Raw genomic sequence first — 19,898 nt, 5'->3', positions numbered from 1 at the left:
GGGGACTGTCAGTGCTTTCATTCTGTGGCCAAATACACCCCACAGAGCTGGAGACAGTCTTTAAGTCCTCGTTGGATGCATGAACGAATGAGGGAGAGAGCTCCTGAGATCCAGGCAATTCTACCAGGCATTCCTTGGGAGGCCTTGGTCCTCCACTGGAATTGTGGGACCAGTCATTCTGTCTCTAAATTGGGGTTTAGGGAGGAAATGGGGAGCTACCTTGACTCAAGCCTTTGCATTTTGGGGCTAACCCTAATACCGACTTATGTGCCCTTTTCACATTCATGTATTTTCTTGCTCCACACGGGCCCAAATCATGCCCCACTATCACGTGGAAGTCCTGCTGGCATTTTTAAAATGTTAATTTCAAATGAGTCGTAGTTTTTTAAAATAAATTTTTGTTTCATCTCTCACCAGAGTGCCCAAAGGATTCATGCATTTAAACAGATGTGCATCTATATGCAACAAATAATTTATTCAGTGCACCAATGGGACTTGATGCCCATATGGATTTGTAGACGCCTCTCAGGAAGTCTGCAGGCCTCAGATAGAGAAGACCTGCGGATTGGGGATCCCTGGCCTCTCAGAATCCTTCCAACCCTGTGTCCCAGAATTCTTTGTTCAGAGAAGTGAAGCTGATGCCTTGCACCTCTCCCATATCATGCCTTGCCAAGAGTCAGTGAGAAGATGACTGTGAAGAGTTCTGAAAATTACATAGTGCCTTGTCCATGTATGGTGTTATTATAGTTACGATCTGGGTAGTTTTCAGGAAATGAGGGAAGACTTTAAGGTGGATTGCCATGGATGGTTGCACGGACGTGCACTGCTCAAGAACACCATACCCCAGGAAGTTCCAGTCACTTCCTAGACATTGTAGATTTGTAGATTTATGATAATAGGTTTCTACCTGATGGCAGTAAAATGTCTTGAGAAAGGGCTTTTTATTTTTGCACAAAGGTGGAGTGTGGGCTGTTAGAGGCTCTGCCTTCTACAAAGCTGAATAGTTTGAACAGCTTGGCTCACATGGGCAATTTGCCACATGTCCATTATGTACATGCATGCCCAACAGGGATATGCACATAGCCCTTGGACACTGTCTGGAATATACGGTCATAGGAGAGAGGGTGTTAAAATATGGACTCACTGTTGTTACCCTTGGTAGATACTCTATTGCTAAATTGAACATTCACTGATCACTGTGGGGTAAGGCTGGGGAGAGGGGTGAAACCTAGGGCAGAGAGGCCTTGGGCACTCAGATGGGACTGGCCTCAAACCTGAGGCAAAGTTTTAGGAAGTTCAACAAAGCATATTCCGGAAAGTCATTTTCTTTTATTGCTGCTTCTAAGGAGGTGGGGGAGAGGTGAGCTATTTATGGATTTCGTTTAGACAGTGTTCAAGAACACAGCCCCCAAATGTGAAGGATCAGAACCAGATCTGACATGAGGGTCAGGAACCTTCTGTACATTGTTTCTTATTTAGAATGACGTTCTTTAAGCTATATGACTATTTGGTATGAGTTCCCGATGCTGGCATCTGAGTCTCATTTTTGTACTGTGTTATTTAAGCAAATAAAGAAATTGACTTGCACAAAGGTCTCATCTGGATTATTCACAGTGGTGGCAAGATGGGAGCCCACCCGCCACAACTAGGCCAGTCTGGTGCCTGCAAGGCTGTGAGGGTCAGCCCCCTTGTCCCCGCCTGGGGGCCCTCTCTGGTTGCTCCCCAGGTGTCCCGTCCTTGAGCGCCAACTTGCTAAGACAGTAATGAAGTGCCCTGGGCATCAGGAGACCTGGGTTTTAGTCCAGCTCCCCACAGGCTGAGGGACGTCAGGGACGTGATACTTGCCCTCTGGACCTGACATCCTACAACTCTGGGACCCTTAGGATGACAGTGAATTATATGTCCAGGAAAATCTGGGCCAGTCTCGATTCTACACCGTCTGTTTTACTAAGTCTCTAATTTTGGCCATTCAGAACCAGGGTAAAAATGGACAGGATAGTGTCTGCCTTTTGGTCCAGAGAATGTGGTCTCTGCTGGAAGGCATCGAAGGCCTCCTCTCCCCTCTCTCAGATAACACAGGAGTCTTTCCAGGGACTGCCCGGGGAGGGCGACCCTCTGGTGTGCATAGCTTGTCTTCTTTCCAAACCACTTTACGCTTCCAACCCTTGAAGCCTCACTGTCATGCTCTGAGGAGGGCAGAAGAGGGCAGCGCCTCACTTCATAGATGAAAAAGCTGAGGCTCAGAAGGGCCGGGTGCCTTGTGCAAGGTCACGTAACCACCTCCAGACAGAACCAGGCCAGGACCCAGCTCCCAGAACCCCTGTTTTAGTGCCTCTCCTTGTTGTCTAATCCATTAGTTCTTTTTCCCAACCAATACTTATTGAGCATTTACTATGTGCCAGGTCTGATCTAGCTCTATGGAATAAACAAACGCAGAAGGCACGACCCCTGCCCTTGGGATGCTCGTGGACCTCGCTAGCTATGGGAATCTCGTGCCAGTAGGAATGTAGGAGCGTGGGACACCATTGTGTGAGGGTGGGGCTCCTTCCACTCATACCACAGAGGCTTTCAAGAGCACCGAGGTGCATGGGACACCGTGCTGCTTTGAATCGCTTTCAAAAGGTGGGTAAGTGACATCAGGACTTTTAATTAACCTAATTTCTGACCCTGAGAAGTCAGGAGGCTCAGTGAGTCAGAGATAGTGGGGTCAGCCAAGACCTGGTTGAGTTTGGGATGTTAGCTGAGCCACAGGGAGGGCAGAGCCTCAGGGGTCATTTGGACGTGCTTGTTTGGAAGACCAGAGTGTGCTCTGCCCTTGACCTCCACACCAGTGAGACCTCCAATTTCGAACCACAGTGACTGACACATCAAAAACCAATCCACTAGTATTGGCTTAAAAAAAAAAAAGAAAGATAAGGAGAAAGGAACTAATTGGAGTCGCCAAATTTAGCAAATAAAAATATGGGTGGCCTAGTTAAATTTGAATTTCAGATACACAACAAATAATAGCAATACTGGGGCCATACTCATGCTAACTATTCATTGTTTCTCTGAAATCCAAATTGAACAAGATGTCCTGTATTTTATCCAGCGGCCCTGAAACCAATGCAAGAACAATTCTCTTAATTGCCTCCTAATGGGGAAAAGGGACATACGAAAAATGAAGGGAAATATACACAGGAATTTATTGATTCTAACTGTAACCTGACTCTAACAGAAGGGCATCTGGGCTCTGAATACAGGCTTTCAGGTAAAACAACAGTTAAGGTCATGTTCAGTTCCCTCTTGCACAGCAGGGCATAAGCATTCCCAAGTTGTGCGAGCCTGAAACCCCCCCCCTCCCCTGGTTCACAGGTCTCAAGGGCTCTGGCCGCGCCCGCCTGCAAACCACAAGACCACTCCTGGGGGAGAGGCTAGGGGACCGCCGTGGACTTGTCTCTCCGCCCCCACATGGTCCCCAGGGCGCTCCCCTTGACTGGTCTGAGCCACAGACCTGGAGTAGGAAGAGGGTGCAAGAACACCTGAGATTTGATTCTTCTCAGCTTCTCAAAGATACAGTTAGATTCTTCCTGGCAGAATGTTCTAAAGGGAGCTTGTGTGGACTCCTGCTCCCTGACGTGGTCCTGTTAGATGTAGGCTCCTCCAGGCCCTCTTGCCACAGCCCCCTGCCCTCCATGGCTAAAATTTGCATGCATCCTCCAGAGGCCCCAACCAAGCTCAGGGCTGTCTTCCACCCAGTCCTCTGGGGTTTGCATTCCAGGATTTGCAAAGCAAATACATCCGAGGCCGTGGGCAGCCCAGGCTTCCTTACTGGGCCTGGCTGGGGCTGGAAGCTATCCACACTCCAGTGAGCAGTGGGGCTAATTTTTTTCTGGCTGGGTTGGAAAAATTGAGGCTGAAGTCTTTGTTGTGGAACATTTTAACTGAGGTGTGAACAGCAGACAGGGTCTGCCCTCGTGTTGCCCTCATGCTGGGGGATGGGAGGGGAAGGGACGTTTGGCCTCTGTGTCCTCCACAACCACACCAGGACTCAGGGAAGTCCAGGATGACTGGCTCACACAGCCACACCACACAAGCCCTGGGGAGCTTATCATGACCTCGTGCTGGATCAGCTCCATGAGTGATTCCAGGGAGCCCCTGAGGCAGAGTCCGGTGGTTCTAAGTCAAGCCTTTGGGACAGTGAGAGAATTAAAAACAAAACAAAGCAAAGCAAAAGAGCCTGATCTCTTGATGGGAAAGAGGAAAGTGCGTCCGTGGCTCAGTCCCCACGGACTCGATCCCCAAGGGTTTGGCCCTGTAGACTAGATTTTGGGGGGCCGGGGTCTGACAGAAGCGAAGTCAGGCCGGGGCCGGGAGGATGTTTAGACAAGGAAGTGCTCGCCCAGGGGAATCAGGACTCTCCACACCAACAGGCTTGGTAGTGGGTAACACCTGGTCCCCAGAAGGCATAGGGTGAGGGGACTGCATCTGAGAGCCTTGGGGAGAAGTCTCTACCGTGGGGTCATCAGGTTCTCTCCCATTCCAGCTCAAGTTTTCTCTCTCGGCTCACAGTTTCCTAGAAAAAGGACAGAGATTCATCATTTCTAAGTCCCTCATCTAGGACCTTCCTCCCCTTATTTCCGCTGAGAACATCCTTCACAGTTTCAAATGCCTCAGGCAGCCCCAAGCAAGTAGCCAGGCCCCATGATAGCCAACTGGATGCATAGAAATCAGAAATCTCAATTTATACCAGAAATCAGCTATCAGATCCCGCTTTATAATTACACGGGTCTTTTGCAAATGGAGAATTCCACTGACAGAGCAGGACTTAATAGTGTTTGAAACATCATTTGATTTACAAAAGTCTGGTTAGTATTTGGTTTTGCAGGAAGGGGAAAGAAGTGGAGTGGCCTCCAGAGCGCTGAGTTCAGTCGTGCAGACTGCACACTGTACAAGGAGACACTGCTAAGACAAAGGGTAAGCATTTCGCGGACGTATTCATGCTGTGGCGTATTTGTGCAGTTTTCTGCACGTTATTTGTACAGTTCTGTACCTTTGTACGTCATTCGCACAGATTTCTAGCAGGCGGCAGTCAACCGTTTTAACAAAACCAGTATATTATCACAATCTTCCAGGAGAAGATTCTCCTGGAGATCAAGTTCTCCAGGAAAGGGTACTGTTTTCTCAGTGCACAAGGCAATATATGGGCTAGTGTTGGCCTTGACTATGGCCAGGAAGAGGCCATAGTCTGGGGTCAGAAAGGAAACTGGGCAGACAGCATCCCAGGACAGAGCAGGCAGTGCCTGGCTTCCAGGGTCACCCTGGGCAGTTCCACACCTCAGGGCAGCTGTATTCCTGGATCCGGCCCGTAGCTGTATTCCTGGATCTGGGATGAGGCCTGTAGGTGACCCAAACTGTCTCGGACGTGGAGAGCAGAGAGAAGTCGAGTGGGCAGGGAGCAGACCTGGATGTGAGAAGCCAAGAAAGCACATGTGAGGAGAAGTGAGACAAAAAGGGGGCTCTGCAAAGACCTGAGTTTCAAGGCCCCTTCCATGTGCTGTGTGACCCTGGCCAATCATTTGCCCTCTCGAGGAAATGGAGGCACTAGGACTAGGCCCCAGGACTTCCGATTCACTCCAGTGCTCCTTCTATCACTCAGTGATCAACACCAAGACACTGGTGACAGATGACTCGGATCCTGGCTCTGCCACCTACCTACTGTGTGACTTTGGACATGTTGCTTACCCTCTCGGTGCCACAATGCCTGGAACATAATAACTACTCTGGAAGTTTTAGCTATTGTCATTACATTCACATTTGAATAGGGAGAAATTCCATAGTAACTCAAAGGAGCGGCTCTCTACTGGTAGAAATTGGAGGAGTCTGACAGAATGGGTAGCAGTTGAGAGGATGTGAGCAGCAATGAGCAAGAGGGACCTCTTCCTTTTCCACTTGTAGCCTGGAGGCAGTCCCTGGATTTCTCAATCCATCTTGCCACTTTGAGACCAGTTACACAACCCAAATCAGATGACCAGTGAACTCTTACTGGAAGAGAGACGAGGCTAGCAGTGGAAAGCTAGGCTGATACATATACATAGCCATGCCCTCAGACTCCCCGTAACCTAAGCAGCATCATCCCAGCCAACTCACAGGACTATGGAAGAGGAGAATAAACGTTTGTTTTATAATCCACTGAGAGTGTGTGTGTGTGGGGGGGGGGGGGAGGATTGCTTGTTATATAGCATTATCGTAGCAGCAATAACTGACTAATACAATTAGCACCAGAATATGAATTTGAACATCTGATTTAAAAGACACAGGAGAGAGAGCGAGAGAGAAGGAGAGAGATATTAACGTATGGAACATCTACCTTGTAGCTTTTACTTACTTATTTATTTATTTTTTTAAAGTAGCCTCTAGGACCAACGTGGGGCTTGAACGCAAGACCCTGAGATCAAGAATCACATGCTCTACTGACTGAGCCAGCCAGGCGCCCCTTACCCTATAGCTTTTATTCTAGCCTCTCTTCTGTTTGTTGGGAGGAATATCAGTTGGGGATCAGGAGTTTGCACGGGACTAGGCCATGGATGTGACAATGTCACTTGTGATTGTAGATTTCCTCTCTTTCTGGGTTGCTCCTCCTCTATGCCTAACTTTTCGAGCATCTTTTTTTGACCCCCTACCCTGGTCTTTGAAGCTCAGAGTATGGATTTGCATGGAATTGCTTAAGACCGTCAATTGGTAAATTGCTTCCAGGCGGTTTCATAATCTGTTCTATAAAGGAACAACACAGACGGAATGTGTGACCTACTGACAACAGTATTTCCCACAGCTGTGAATGTTGTTTTGTTTGTTTTTATCACAGGCTGCTGCTTTATAAAGGCACTTGAATCCTAGAAGTTTATCGGCCAAGGTAGAGCTCGCTGAGTTACATAGTTCCCACTGCTCCAATGTATAGGAAGAGGCCTGGCCCTGGAATGAAGGGACCCAAGTCTGGGTCTGGCTTCCAGATGGCACTCCCAGCCCCGAGGAAGCTTCCCTACCCCCACAGCAGACCTGCCTATGCTCTCATGACCAAACTTGACCTTGAGCTGCTAGAGACAGAGATATGGACCCTCAAAAGTCAAAGAAATCTGGAGGCTGAAGACCAAGGAACAGAGTGAGACCAATCCCAGGACACACTAAACCGATGACCCCTAAGGACCACCAATGGCCTGCTGGGTCCTGCACCCTCCCCGCCCATCCTTCAATCCAGAAAGTGACACATGCATCTGCCCCACTTTCTGCAGCAGCTCTGAGAATCTCCTCCCCACCATACTGCTTCCCACCACCCACCAAGTACCTAACTGCCCAGACCTCAAAGTGGGCCTGTTGCTGCCGGACTGAGCTTTTGACCTTCATCTATCTGATAATCTCTCTGCCTACCCAGGGATCCCATCTGGGACAGGAACAACACGGAAGGATGTCACTTAAAATGACTTGGGGATTTTTCTGACCAATGGAGGCTTGAAGTGAATTAGATAACAATGTGGGTCTGTCCCATTCAGAGAATATTTTGATAATCCAGTAAAATAGTTGTAGATGATTCCTGGCTTCATTTGTGTTTAAAACTGGTATTTTTCGGGGCACTTGGGTGGCTCAGTCAGTTAAGCATCTGACTCTTGATATCAGCTCAGGTCATGTTCTCATGGTCCATGGGATCGAGCCCTGCATTGGGCTCTGCACTGACAGTGCAGAGCCTGCTTGGCATTCTCTCTCCTTCTCTCTCTGTTCCTCCTCCACTTGTGCTCTCCCTGTCTCAAAATAAATAAACTTTAAAAAAAACCCACAAAAGCTAGCATTTTTCATTTGCAAGTGTGTATGTATATATGCATGTCTCTTTTAAAAAATGTTATGGCTCAGTAAAAAATTAAGACTTCGTTCTTGTCTTTAGCTCAAAGTTCAATTTTGGGGTAAACTCTTAAAAGTTGGGGATTGAGTTTAATTCATTCGCTATCTCCAGAGACAAGTAGAGTGCTTGGTATCTATTAGGTACTCAATAAAGGTTGACTAATGGAATCAATGACAATATAATACAATTAAAAAATATATACCAAGCAGGCCTAAAATGGTTAGGGCTTTTAGCTGTAGCTTGGCAACAATTTGGATCCCTACGTGTTGAGGGTCACAGGGTCACACAACTGTCTAGTTTGTTTTTTAAGTAGAGTTCTATTGAGATGTTAGTTAGCTAACCTCTGCATATAACCCTAATATCTACTAAATTATTGAGTGCTAATTACACATCTTGCATTCTGCAGCAAAGCACTTTACATGTTGACCTCATTAAAGCTTCACAATATCATCCCTATTTTACAGGTTGGGAAATAGAGGCTCAGATAGACCACTTGTCCTAGGCATGCTCGCTGAGTAAGATAGTGGCAGACCAGGGATTTTCTGTTGGGTGGGTCAGACTCCAAAGCCCAGCTCCTAACCCCCTGCTCTTACTGACTCCTCCCTACTCCTTGTGATCGTCCTGCAGACTGTTCCCAAAGCTTTTCCTCCCCAGGGAATTTGAGAAACATTAGCCACACTCACTGCACTTTGCTGCCTGGTTTTTTGGACCGTGGATGTCTTGGGAAGCCTTTTCGGGTGCCATTTGTCTTTTGTTTGTTCTTCTTGAATATTTTGCTCATCCAACTTGAGTCTTCGGCAGGGTTGTCCCTGAGTGAGAGATGAAGCAAATGGTTTGTTAATAACCTGTCCTGTGTTCCCCACCATCAGGGCCCTGCTCCAGCTCAGAAGGTAGACAGACACACCAATGCTATGGTTTTTAACCCTGGCTGAACACCAGAGTTCCAAGGCAAACATTTATTTTATAATCAATGACTATTTAAGTAACATTATGCCAACTAGTCAATGGAAACTCAAACTTTTATACAGTTATATGTCAATGCAATAAAATTTAAACCATGTGAACAAAAATGCATAGTTTATGCCCAAGCACAAATTTTTAAAATTTATGCAAACTCTTTCAAAAAGTCTTTTAGGGGCGCCTGGGTGGCGCAGTCGGTTAAGCGTCTGACTTCAGCCAGGTCACGATCTCGTGGTCCATGAGTTCGAGCCCCGCGTCAGGCTCTGGGCTGATGGCTCAGAACCTGGAGCCTGTTTCCGATTTTGTGTCTCCCTCTCTCTCTGCCCCTCCCCCGTTCATGCTCTGTCTCTCTCTGTCCCCAAAATAAATAAACGTTGAAAAAAAAAAAAAGTCTTTTAAAAAAATGTTTATGTATTTTTGAGAGAGAGAGAGAGAGAGACATCAAGGAGTGGCAGAGAGAGAGAGAGAGAGAGGGACAGAAGATCCAAAGCAGGCCCTGTGCTGACAGCAGAGAGCCCGATGCAAGCCTTGAACTCATGGACCATGAGATCATGACCTGAGCTGAAGTCAAATGCTCAACTGACTGAGCCAGCCAGGTGCCCCCCAAAAGTCTCATAATGAAAATTATACTTAATGTGAGAAGCAGGTATATTTTAATATATTTGATATGATATGGAGTGGGAACATCAGAAGGACCTGCTCTCTCAATACCTGCAACTGTGGCCCTGAGAACCCCAGCCTCTGCCAGAGCTGCCCTGGGGCAGGAGGGATTAGGGGAGGGGAGGGGAAAGATACCCTTTGACCCACTCTCTGATCTCCTGCTGGTGCCTGACAATGGCCAGCCCAATTGGCAAGCAGCCAACGAGGGAGACTGGGTAATGTGGTCCCTAAAAAAAAGAAAAAAAAAACAACCAAAAACAATCCTCAGGCCCTCTCAGAATGACCTCAAAGGTAATAACAGAGAACACGTTACACAACCCAGACAACTGATGTGCATTATAAAAAAAGATTTTCTGGAGACAATCTACAACCTAGGAATATTAGCCCTCTTACCATGCTGATAGAAAATAATTTGGATTAAGGAAGGCCTTTGATAGAGTCCCTCAATTCATACTGTGCAGGGGCTACCTCGGGGTAGGATGTAACATGCCTGCTAGCTCTCTTGAACTGAGCTGGCTCCAGAGAGTAAGAAGTGAGGGACTGCACATTCTCCTGCTGCTTTTGGAGAAGGTACATTGAGCACAAATAGCTCATTTCCCACTCATTACCCCACCGAAGAAGAGAGAAGTATAAAGGGGTGGACTGTAATCATACAAACTGGAAAAGGATCCCAGTGTTCCTAGGGCAGCTAAAGAGAAGGAAAAATTCACTTAGCTAGGCCCCCCGTTCCTTGGCCAAAGGAAAGAATGTGTCCCCAGTTAAAGGCAAACTTACATTGCATAGGGCTTGTTGGTGGCTTCCTTCACGTTAACCACAGGCATGGCACCTTTCTGACTTGAAGAGGCAAGGAGAGCTACAAAAGCAAAAATCGAGCAGATGTGAGTAAGGCGTGGACGGGGAGGAGTATTTAGTCATTTTTGAAATAACAATAGGAAGTAAGCAAGAGTATCCAGAAACAGTAAACATCTCTCTTAATCTCAAATACTCATGTTGAAGGAGACCCAGGGCAGTGGCATCTTGTGACAGGATGGATACTGACCTTTGGTGTAGTGTTATCAACAATCCCCTCACAAAAAAGCAACCATGTTAGGGCGAGTTTTCAGGAAAATCCCCCGTAGGGGCCTGAACCTTCCATCACCTGCTATGTGTAAAGCTTTTTTTCTTTTTTAATGGAAAAGAAAATATTAATAGTTTCATGACCATTGTTCTTAAGAAAGCTCTTTTCCTATTTTCTGTGAGTATGGGGATAGATAATATATGAAGATGACTGTGTAATTTTGTAATATGTATAAGTAAAAATAACGTAAACTATATTTAAGTTCCTCCACTTGAAGTTCTTCCATTTGGGGTCTCGTTGGATATCCCTGGCTTTCCCAAATCTATTTGCAGCTCCTGTGTTTATGGATTTTCCTGGGACATTTTGCAACCCCCTTCACCCCTAACAGCAACATGGCCACCACTAAATGACAGATCACACTAACCTCTGAGAGGCTCCCTTCTGCCCATCTCCCACAGATGGCCTAGCCTGTCGTTACTGAGGCCCAGCTGAAGACCATAACTATACAGCACTACTGAATGTAAGGGCCAGATATTTCTTCATCATGAGGCTCTGCACTGTAGAATGTTCAGCAGCGTCCTCGGTCCCTACACACCAGATGTTACCCACTAGCTGAAAATCAAAGATGTCTCCCGATATTGCCAAATGTCTCCTGAGGATAAAATGGCCCATAGTTCAGAAGCACTGGACTGTCTGTCCCCTCTATCTACCCCCAGCATGAGCAAGGAATGCCAACTCAGGGCCCAGGATTGCCCAGGCTACCTGAAGATGGCTATCTTCGGACACGGGTGTGAATAACATAAAACAAATGCATTTAATTTAACAGCATGTAAGACAGCACGTGAAACACTTTGGCCAATTTTCTTACTTTTAAGGTCCTGGTATTTTACTGTGATTAAAAGGGTCAAATCTATTCCAGAGAAAGTGTACCCCTGATTTGGGGCAGATCCGCCAAGAAGGAAACTGTCATGCTAGTCTGTGCTAATGTTTGCCCTAATAACTATGGGAGTTTGGTGGATGGACCATGGAGACCCTATGAGCTGGCTTTAGTCCATCATTTGGGGACCTCTCCCTTTGCCCCCACACAGACCATCCACAGTAGCCAAACAGGTATCTTCTTCATCCTGAATGTTCCTTGCACTTTCCTTCTCTGAAACTGAACATCTAGAATAAACAAAATCTGAATTTCTCATTCTACTCTGCCCCATCCTGTCTCACAAACCATGATCATCAAAATCTTGTTCATTTCAGCTCACCTGTCACCTCCAAGAAGCATTTCCTTAATCAATTACCTCAGACAGAAGTGATCTTTTAAAAAAATTTTTTAAATGTTTATTCATTTTTGAAAGAGAGAAAGAGAGACAGAGCACGAGTTGGGAGGGGCAGAGAGAGAGGGAGACACAGAATCTGAAGCAGGCTCCAGGCCCTGAGCTGTCAGCACAGAGCCTGATGCCGTGCTGGAACTCACTGACTGCGAGATCATGACCTGAGCTGAAGTCAGATGCTTAACTTGCTGAGCCACCCAGGCGCCCCAGAAGTGACCTTAATCTCTATGACTACTTGACTACCTCCCACGCTCTATTTTTGTTAGTGATGTAGCAGTTACTAATTTTTTCTGTATTTTTGAGGCTGGTATCTCTGTCATCCCCTCTGCTGGAGGGGAGATTTCTTGAGTGAGGAACTGAAAATTCTTCATCTTTGAAGACTCAAGAGCGGTACTTTTCAAGCTGTCTGTAGAAGATATTAGTTGTGAAGAAACAGTTTTTAAAAATCTTTTTTTTTTTTTTGCAATCCATAATCCTTTTGCAATCCATAGTACTTTTGTGAAATACAATGAATTAGTAGGAAAATGACCAAGCTCTTGGATGTCCTGACAATATTTATTGCTAAAAATAGTCCTAAATGCTTACTTTCAACCTCTGCTCATTTCATTGTAAATTAGTAACAAATAGTTTGGGGACCAGCGTTGGTCCACAAAGCACTCTTTGAGTAGCCCTCCCCCAGCACAGTGGCTATCACAATAAAAACCTTCTGGCACAGTGCTTCTCAAACATGGTTCTCAAAAGAACCCCCTGGAGGACTTGTAAAAAATATAGATACCTGGGTCCCACTCCCTGAATCAGTAGGTCTGTGGTGGGGCCTGAGAACTTGCATTGCTAACAAGTTCCCAGGTGATGAGTTTGCTGTCATGGCCTCTGACCAACCTTTGAAAATCACTGGACTAAAAACCTGAACAAATGTCAAGAACACTGTCCCCTTGTGGTGGCCTATCCTCAAAACAGGTAAAGCCTCTAAAGCTAACTGCTCACGTCACCACTGCACCCCTCTAAAGCAATGGTTATCAGCTACCATGTTGTTGCACATTTGCCAAGGGACTCCAGACATAAGAAATACTTCTGGCTTCTTCTGTGAGAAGCCAGAAGTATCCATACCTTGGGGCTGTTCTGGGCCCAGGTCTTCCACAGGTAGCTGTGTAGGTGACGCCGAAGGAGAACATTGGGGCAATGTTTGAGATGTCACTACAGCCGGTGGCCTGGGTGACACAGATGACTGGGAGGGTGGGGTTCTTGGTGGTGATCCAGTCGTTTGTACCTGCTGCTGTGATTGGACAGGTGTTGAGCTGAGTGCTAAGAGCACAGCTGGGAGTGATGCAGGCATCAGGTCATCTGGAGAATGTGATGGTGAGGAGGCCAGCGCAGTGGCAGGTGACTGCTCAAATGAAGAGCCAGCTGGTGAAACAGGTGATTCTACAGGACGCTCGTGTGTGGATTCAGGTCTCTCCACAGGCGAGAACACAAGAACATGGCCGTCCTTTCCCTCCTCTTTGGGAGCCCACTGTGCGTGAAGTTGTATGGATTCCTCCTCTGTCTGGAGGCTTGATTGGCTGCCTGCAGGGCACTCATTGCCAAGGGCAAGTTCTATATTGCAGTACACTTCTACTCGGGGGAACATCACTCTCTTGGAGGGAGAATTGAGATAAGCATCATCTAGGAAAACAACAGCATGGGGTCACAGGTGGCATTTCTAACCCCTGGCATCAGCATGGTGTTTGCAAAAAGGGATTTCCCAAATTATTTTCATAAGCAGGATTAGTGCTTTTCAATGGCCTTTCTTTACTTACTCAAATTTATATTATTTGGTTGTGGATTGATTCACTTATTCAATGGGTATTTATTGAGCACCTATATATATGCCAGGCATTATATCAGGCATTGAGGAATGAAGGGGACAAAAACAGTGTTATGGTTCCCAACTTCTTAGAGTGTGCAGTCTAGCATGCGGGCAGGCATTGACCCCCCAAATAATCTCAAGCGGTAGCCAAGACAAGTTCTAGGTAAGAGTGAAACATGATGTTAGCAGACAGGGAAGCAGGGAGGACTTAATCGGGAGGACTTCCCTGAGGAAGTGATATTTGAGCTGGGACCTGAAGGGCGAGTGAAGGTCCAGGTGGGGGTCAGGATGGATGGGGAAGAGCATTTCCAACAGGGGGAACAGCACACACAAAGGCCACAAGTTCAAGGGGGCATGAGGAGAGCCTGAAAGGTTAGTGTGGTTAGAACCGGGGTGGGGGCACTGTGGGGAGAGATAGGGCTGAGGAGGCCACAGGGGCCAGACCATGCTTGTAGACAACGTTGAGGGCCCTTGGTTTCCATGGAGACCATGAAAGACTTATAGGTGGGGCGATGCTGCACTACCTCTGGCTTTGGCGAGATCACTGTGGCTGCTGAATGAAGACTCACTGAGAAGGGCCTAGGGGACCCAGGGAAACCTGTAAGGCTGCTCTGGAGAGGTGTTTAGGGCTTACACCTGGAAGGAGACAGAAGATTCTGTTTTGGAGGTAAAATAAATAAGACCTGGCACTGGATTGATTGAGGGAAGAGAGGAGGTAGCTGGTTTGCACAGCCAGATGGACGCTGGTTGCTGAGAGGGTGACCATGGAGGGGATGGGTCGGGGGAGCAGTGAGGAAGGCACAGGTTATGAGGTTGTTTGGGGACACGTGGATTTTAGGGGGCCTTAAAGATGTCCAAGGAGAGATGACAAATGGGCAGTTGGATACATGGGTTTGGATCTCAGAGAAGGGGTGAGGGTGAGGGTGTACCTCTGGGAGCCTCATCTATGGATGGTAACTGCAGCTGTGCTGGTGGCTGTGGAGGGATTGCCCAGGGAGGAAAAGCACAGTGAGAACAAGAGGGAGTCAGGACTGAGCGAGGAGAGGGGGAAGGGCAGAACCCAGGCCAAGTTTCTAAAATAGGCAAGAAAGATGTAGACTTTCTGTAGACCAAAGAAAGTTGCTGGTAAGAATCCAGTCGAGAGGTGGGGGTTCGATATATAAAAGAGAGATAGAATAATGGATGACTCAAGAGTCCTGAGATGGTGAAGGGGTCTGAGCACAGGCAGGGTGTGGGTTTTAGGCAAGAAGAGGGTTGCTTCCTTTAACTTTCGAGGAAAGAAGGAGACAGAGAAGGGTGAGTCTGTATGTTCGGTAGTGCAAAGTTGAGAGAACTTCCCTCTGTTGGCTTTGGTTTTTTTCTGTGAAGTTGTTTGGATACAAATCCCTCTGCTGGGGATCAGGGAGAGGGGTAGTCTTGAGGTGGTGATTACAGAGGAGGAGAGAATGGCTTGACAAGACAAGTACTGCACGACTGTATTTTGTGTAGACATCCACAAGCTAGTTCTAAAATTCATATGGGATTGGAAAGGCCCTGGAATATACCAAACACCTTTGAAAAAACAAACAAAAAACCAAACAAAACAAAGTTGGAGAACTAAGACTACCTGATACCAAGATTTATTATAAAGCTGCAGTGATCAAGACAGTATGACATTGACATAAAGACAGAGAAATTGATCAATGGCACAAAACAGAAGGTCTAGAACTGGACTCGTGACATATACAGACAACTGACTTTACTCAAAGGTGCAAAGTCACTTCATTAGAGAAAGCGTAGTCTTTTCAGTAAACAATACTGGAGGAACTGGATGTCCATATGCAAAAAAACAACAACAACAAAAAAACCCTTTGTTTTATACCTTGAACCACATCCAAAAATTAACTCAAGATGGAATATAGACACAAATGAAAAGCCAAAAAACCATAAAACTTCTAGAAGGAAACAGAAAACGTTTTTGTGATCTTGAGTAAGGCAAAGATTTCTTAGGTAAGACACCAAAAGCATGATTCATAAAGGAAGCAAATTAATAATAAGGGCCCTATCAAAATGAAAAACTCCTTTTCAGAATACTGTTAAGGAATTGGAAAGAGAAATCACAGGCTGAGAGAAAATATTTGAAAGTCATATTTCTAATAAAGGGCATTTCCCTGGGACCATGACCTGAGCCGAAATCAAGAGTCAGACGTTCAACCGATTGAGCCACCCAAGTGCTCCTAATTTCTTAAACATTTAAGTAATTATTAAATTATTGCCAAATGAAAAAGCAAAAACTATATACTATTCCAGGTATAGAAGAAGCCTTCTATGTTCCCATTATCTTTCCTACATACCCTATCCTGAGTTTGAGTTTTATAATTTCTATACTTTCCAAATTTATGTACTATAAAAATATACATTATTCTGTATATTTTTAAATTTTGTATCAATTGAAATAAATCATTATCCATTCTCCTTTTTAAAAAAAGAATATATAAAAGCTTTTAAATAAAACAATTCAATTTTTAGATGGGCAAAAGGGCCCACTGAAAGAGTTTCCAATGGCCAAAGCTGGAACAATGTGAGTAGCAAAATAAATAAAGTAAGATTGAAAAATAACCCAAAGTATAAAATAAGTATCCACGAGTCCATACTGAAACAAACAAGCGATTGAAGAAGTACACAAATGGGGAAGAAGAGACAAATCTTCCAAGCCGAGAGATTTATGTAGATACCCTGACCTCATTCCCTGCCCTCAAGGAAGTAAAGCCTAACTCTCACCCCTTAAGTGTGGGCTGTGCATAGTGACTTCTTTCCAAAGAGCACAGTATAGAAAGGGGGGAAAAGAGCAACTTCACAGTGGAGAAACCCAATAAACACCACTGCAGACAAGTGCAAGGTCAACATCATGGGTGATATGCCATGGGGATAGCATGTATGTACCCTCGATATAATGTGGCGACAACGGCACTTTGCCTCTGTGGTCTTCCTCTCTGGAACCCAGAACCCCAGTCTAATCATGAGGAAAACATCAGACAAACCCCAACTAAGGAACATTCCACAAAATATCTGGCCAGTATTCAAATCTTCCAAGGTCATTAAAAACAAGAAGAGTCGGGCACTTGGGTGGCCCAGTCGGTTGAGGGTCTGACTTGGGCTCAGGTCATGATCTCACAGCTCGGGTCGTGTGTTCAAGCCCTACATTGAACTTGCTGCTGTCAGCACAGAGCCCACTTCAGATCCTCTGTCCTTCTCTCTGCCCCTCCCCCGCTTGTGCTCTCTCAAAAATAAACATGAAAACAAACATAAAACAAGGAGAGTCTGAGAAAGTGTCATGGATACAAGGAACCTAAAGAGACACCATGGCAGAATGTGATGTGGTCTCCTGAAGGGGATCCTGGATCAGAAAAAAGACATTAAGTTAAAAAGGAAGGAAATCTGAATATATGGCTTCAATTAATAATAACATCAATATTAGTGAAATAATTGTAAACACTACACTATACTATGTACCAAATTTTCCATGTACCATACTATAACATCTCATGGGTGTGAGACATTATACTAGGGAATGAGGAGTATATGGAAGCTGTCCATACCATTTTCATATTTTTTCTGTGAATCTAGAACTATTCTTAAATAGTGGGAAATGACCAACAGAATCGATCACTTCGACAAAGAAGATATGTAGATGGCAAATAAGCACATGAAAAGACGCTGAACATCATTAGTCATTAGGGAAATACAAATTAAAATCACAATAAGATACCACCACACAACCAATCAAATGGCTCAAACTAAAAAGACTGACCATTTCAAGTGTTGGTGATAATTTGGAGACACTGGAACTCTCATACGCTGCTGTGGGGATGTAAAATGGTCCAGCCACTTCAGAAAATAGTTTGGCAGTCTCTTAAAAAGTTAAACATACATTCTGGGTATATGTCCTTAGTCAGTATACGTCCCAAAGAATTGAAAACAGGATCTCGAAGATTATTTGCACATCCACGTTCATTGCATCATTATTCACAATAGCCAAGAGGAAGAAGCAATCCAAATTGTTCATTGATAGGTAAAGATGGATAAACCTTGAGGACATTATGAGAGTGAAATATACCAGTCACAAAAAGACAAATACTGTATGACTCCATTGACATGCGGTATCTAAAGTAGTCAGTCTCCTAGAAGTAGAAAATAGAACGGTGGCTTCTAGGGCGAAATGAGGAGTTGTTGATCAATGGTATAGAGTTTCAGTTTTGCAAGACAAAAAAGTTCTGGAGATGGGTTGTACAATGTGAATATACTTAACACTACTCGACTGTCCACTTACAAATGGTTAAGACGGTAAATTCTATGCTATGTGTGTTTACCCTGGTTATACGTATATAGAATTCTATAATTAAATGTACATTCACCATACCACCTTGACATTCCACTCCTAGGTATTAACCCAAGAGAAATGAAAGCATGCGTTTGTGCTAAGACTCCATGAGTATTCGCAGCAGCTTTATTCATGAGACCCCAAACTGGATATGACCTAAATGTCCATGAATGGGGGAATGGATAAACGAACTGTGGTATCTTCATAAATGGAATGGAATGGAAAAAGGAATGAACCATTTATACATGCAATAACACGATGAATCTCAGAATAATTATACTGAGTGAAAGAATGCGGACCAAAAAGAGTCCATACTGTAAGTCCATACTGGGAATGTGTATAATGACAGGAAGTGGGGGGAGGAGGGAGGGGTCACAAAGGAGGTGGAGGAAACTTTGGGCATGATGGATGATGGTTCACTCTCTCGACTGTGGTGCTGGTTTCACAAGTGTGTGCGTGTGCGAGTGTGTGTGTGTGTGTGTGTGTGTGTGTGTGTGTGAAAGAGAGAGAGAGAGAGAGAGACAGAAGTTAAATTGTGAGAGGGAGGATGGTGCCAAAGAAGCAAGAAGGCCAAGAAGGAAGGGAGGGAGGGAGGGAGTCGGTCAGCCTGGCCAGGCACGCCCGGATGCCAGATGGATATTTTAGACAGGGCATCCTCTGAGCTCCAACCTCACTCAACGCCCACATGCACACGTCTGTGTGGGGAATGTGGATTTTCAAGCACACCAGCAGGCAGTGCCCTTCCCTTCGGCAGAAGGCTGCTGCTGGGGGAGGCCAAGGGTGGAGAGGGAAGCTCGCCTGGCAGCAGGAATAATTAGGAGGATGTGAGTCCTTAGGAGGGCGGAAAAGGGGGATGCCAGGAGGCGGGTGGAGGCATTGAGGGCGACACCGCGGGTGTGGCTTGCTGCCAGAGCTGACCCCCTCTCCAGAAACCAGCAGGGCGGAAGGCTGGAGCGGACTCCCGTTTTTCTGTTCCCAGATGGCAGGTGGGAATTAAGAGCGTGGCTCTGGGCACCAGCCACGATTTCTCAGGATGTGTCATACCTCCTGCTCGCATCTGGTGCTGAGAGGAAAATCCAGCCCCAACCACACCCAAGAGGATGTAGGGGTGGAGCTGAAGGCCGCACGGACAAAGCCATGCCAACACTGGCAAATTGGAAGAGCAATCAGAAATCGTAGCCGGCACGAGGCATTTTCTTCCTTATGAGTTGTGCCTGTTCCCACTTGGAGTGATTCCAGGACCTCTGGGAAAACCCACCATGCTCCACACACAGCCCTAATTCTTTAGCGGATGCCCGAAATGCTACTATTTGAGTCTTGTCCTTGGCTTTGAGACTGCCGTTTACACCATCATGTAAATGATGGGGCCGGGGGAGGGGGCGATGGCTCTGGGTTCCTCCCAGAGGCTGGCAGAGGGGCTACTGAGAAGTGGGGGAAACCAGAGATGCTTAGCAAGGCACTTCATAACTCTCCCCAGGGCTTTCCCTGAGAGTAAGAGAAGGAAATTCTAGGGGAGAGACAGGCAGCCAGGCAGCAACCTGAGGTGTAGACGGGTCTCCTGAGGCAGGGGACTGGTATCTGCTCTAAAATCCCGGCCCCAGATCAGGGGATCCCTCAACCCCAAGTCCCCTAGTACACACCATCACAGAGGAAAGAGTGAAGGGGCTCCCCAGCTGGTGGTGGGAAGGACCCCAGGCCCTCGCCAGCCCCTCCTATTCCTGAGGCTCTGTAGGTGAGACCCATCTCCACCCCTTGGGTGATCCTCCTTTTGGACACTTGGGAATCAGTCCTCACATCCGTCACCCATGTAAATGTGGAGC

At 46.1% G+C, this 19,898-nt stretch overlaps 1 protein-coding gene across 4 annotated transcripts in view; it reads right to left on the bottom strand.

The window, feature by feature from the left end:
* Nucleotides 1-3,161: 3,161 nt before the first annotated feature.
* PNPLA1 (patatin like domain 1, omega-hydroxyceramide transacylase) overlaps nucleotides 3,162-19,898 on the bottom strand; it is a 49,320-nt gene continuing 32,583 nt past the window's right edge. The window contains exons 6-10 of one of the 4 annotated variants that reach the window (XM_086706699.1): nucleotides 12,980-13,534; nucleotides 10,265-10,343; nucleotides 8,554-8,679; nucleotides 5,317-5,443; nucleotides 3,162-4,555 (exon numbers count right to left, since the gene is read on the bottom strand). In XM_086706699.1, coding sequence (XP_086562825.1) covers nucleotides 4,505-4,555; nucleotides 5,317-5,443; nucleotides 8,554-8,679; nucleotides 10,265-10,343; nucleotides 12,980-13,534 — 938 coding nt within the window. In that variant the 3' untranslated portion in view covers nucleotides 3,162-4,504. Of the gene's footprint in view, nucleotides 4,556-5,074; nucleotides 5,444-8,549; nucleotides 8,680-10,264; nucleotides 10,344-12,979; nucleotides 13,535-19,898 lie in introns of those variants that run through there. The other 3 variants (XM_086706701.1, XM_086706700.1, XM_086706703.1) reach the window with 3 other exon arrangements.

Source organism: Puma concolor, chromosome B2 (assembly GCF_028749965.1).
Source record: "Puma concolor isolate L17-30 chromosome B2, mPumCon1.1.hap2, whole genome shotgun sequence".
Lineage (NCBI taxonomy): Eukaryota > Metazoa > Chordata > Mammalia > Carnivora > Felidae > Puma > Puma concolor.
The sequence above is the reverse complement of the archived record's forward strand: the minus strand, read 5'-3'. Positions and strand labels throughout refer to the sequence as shown.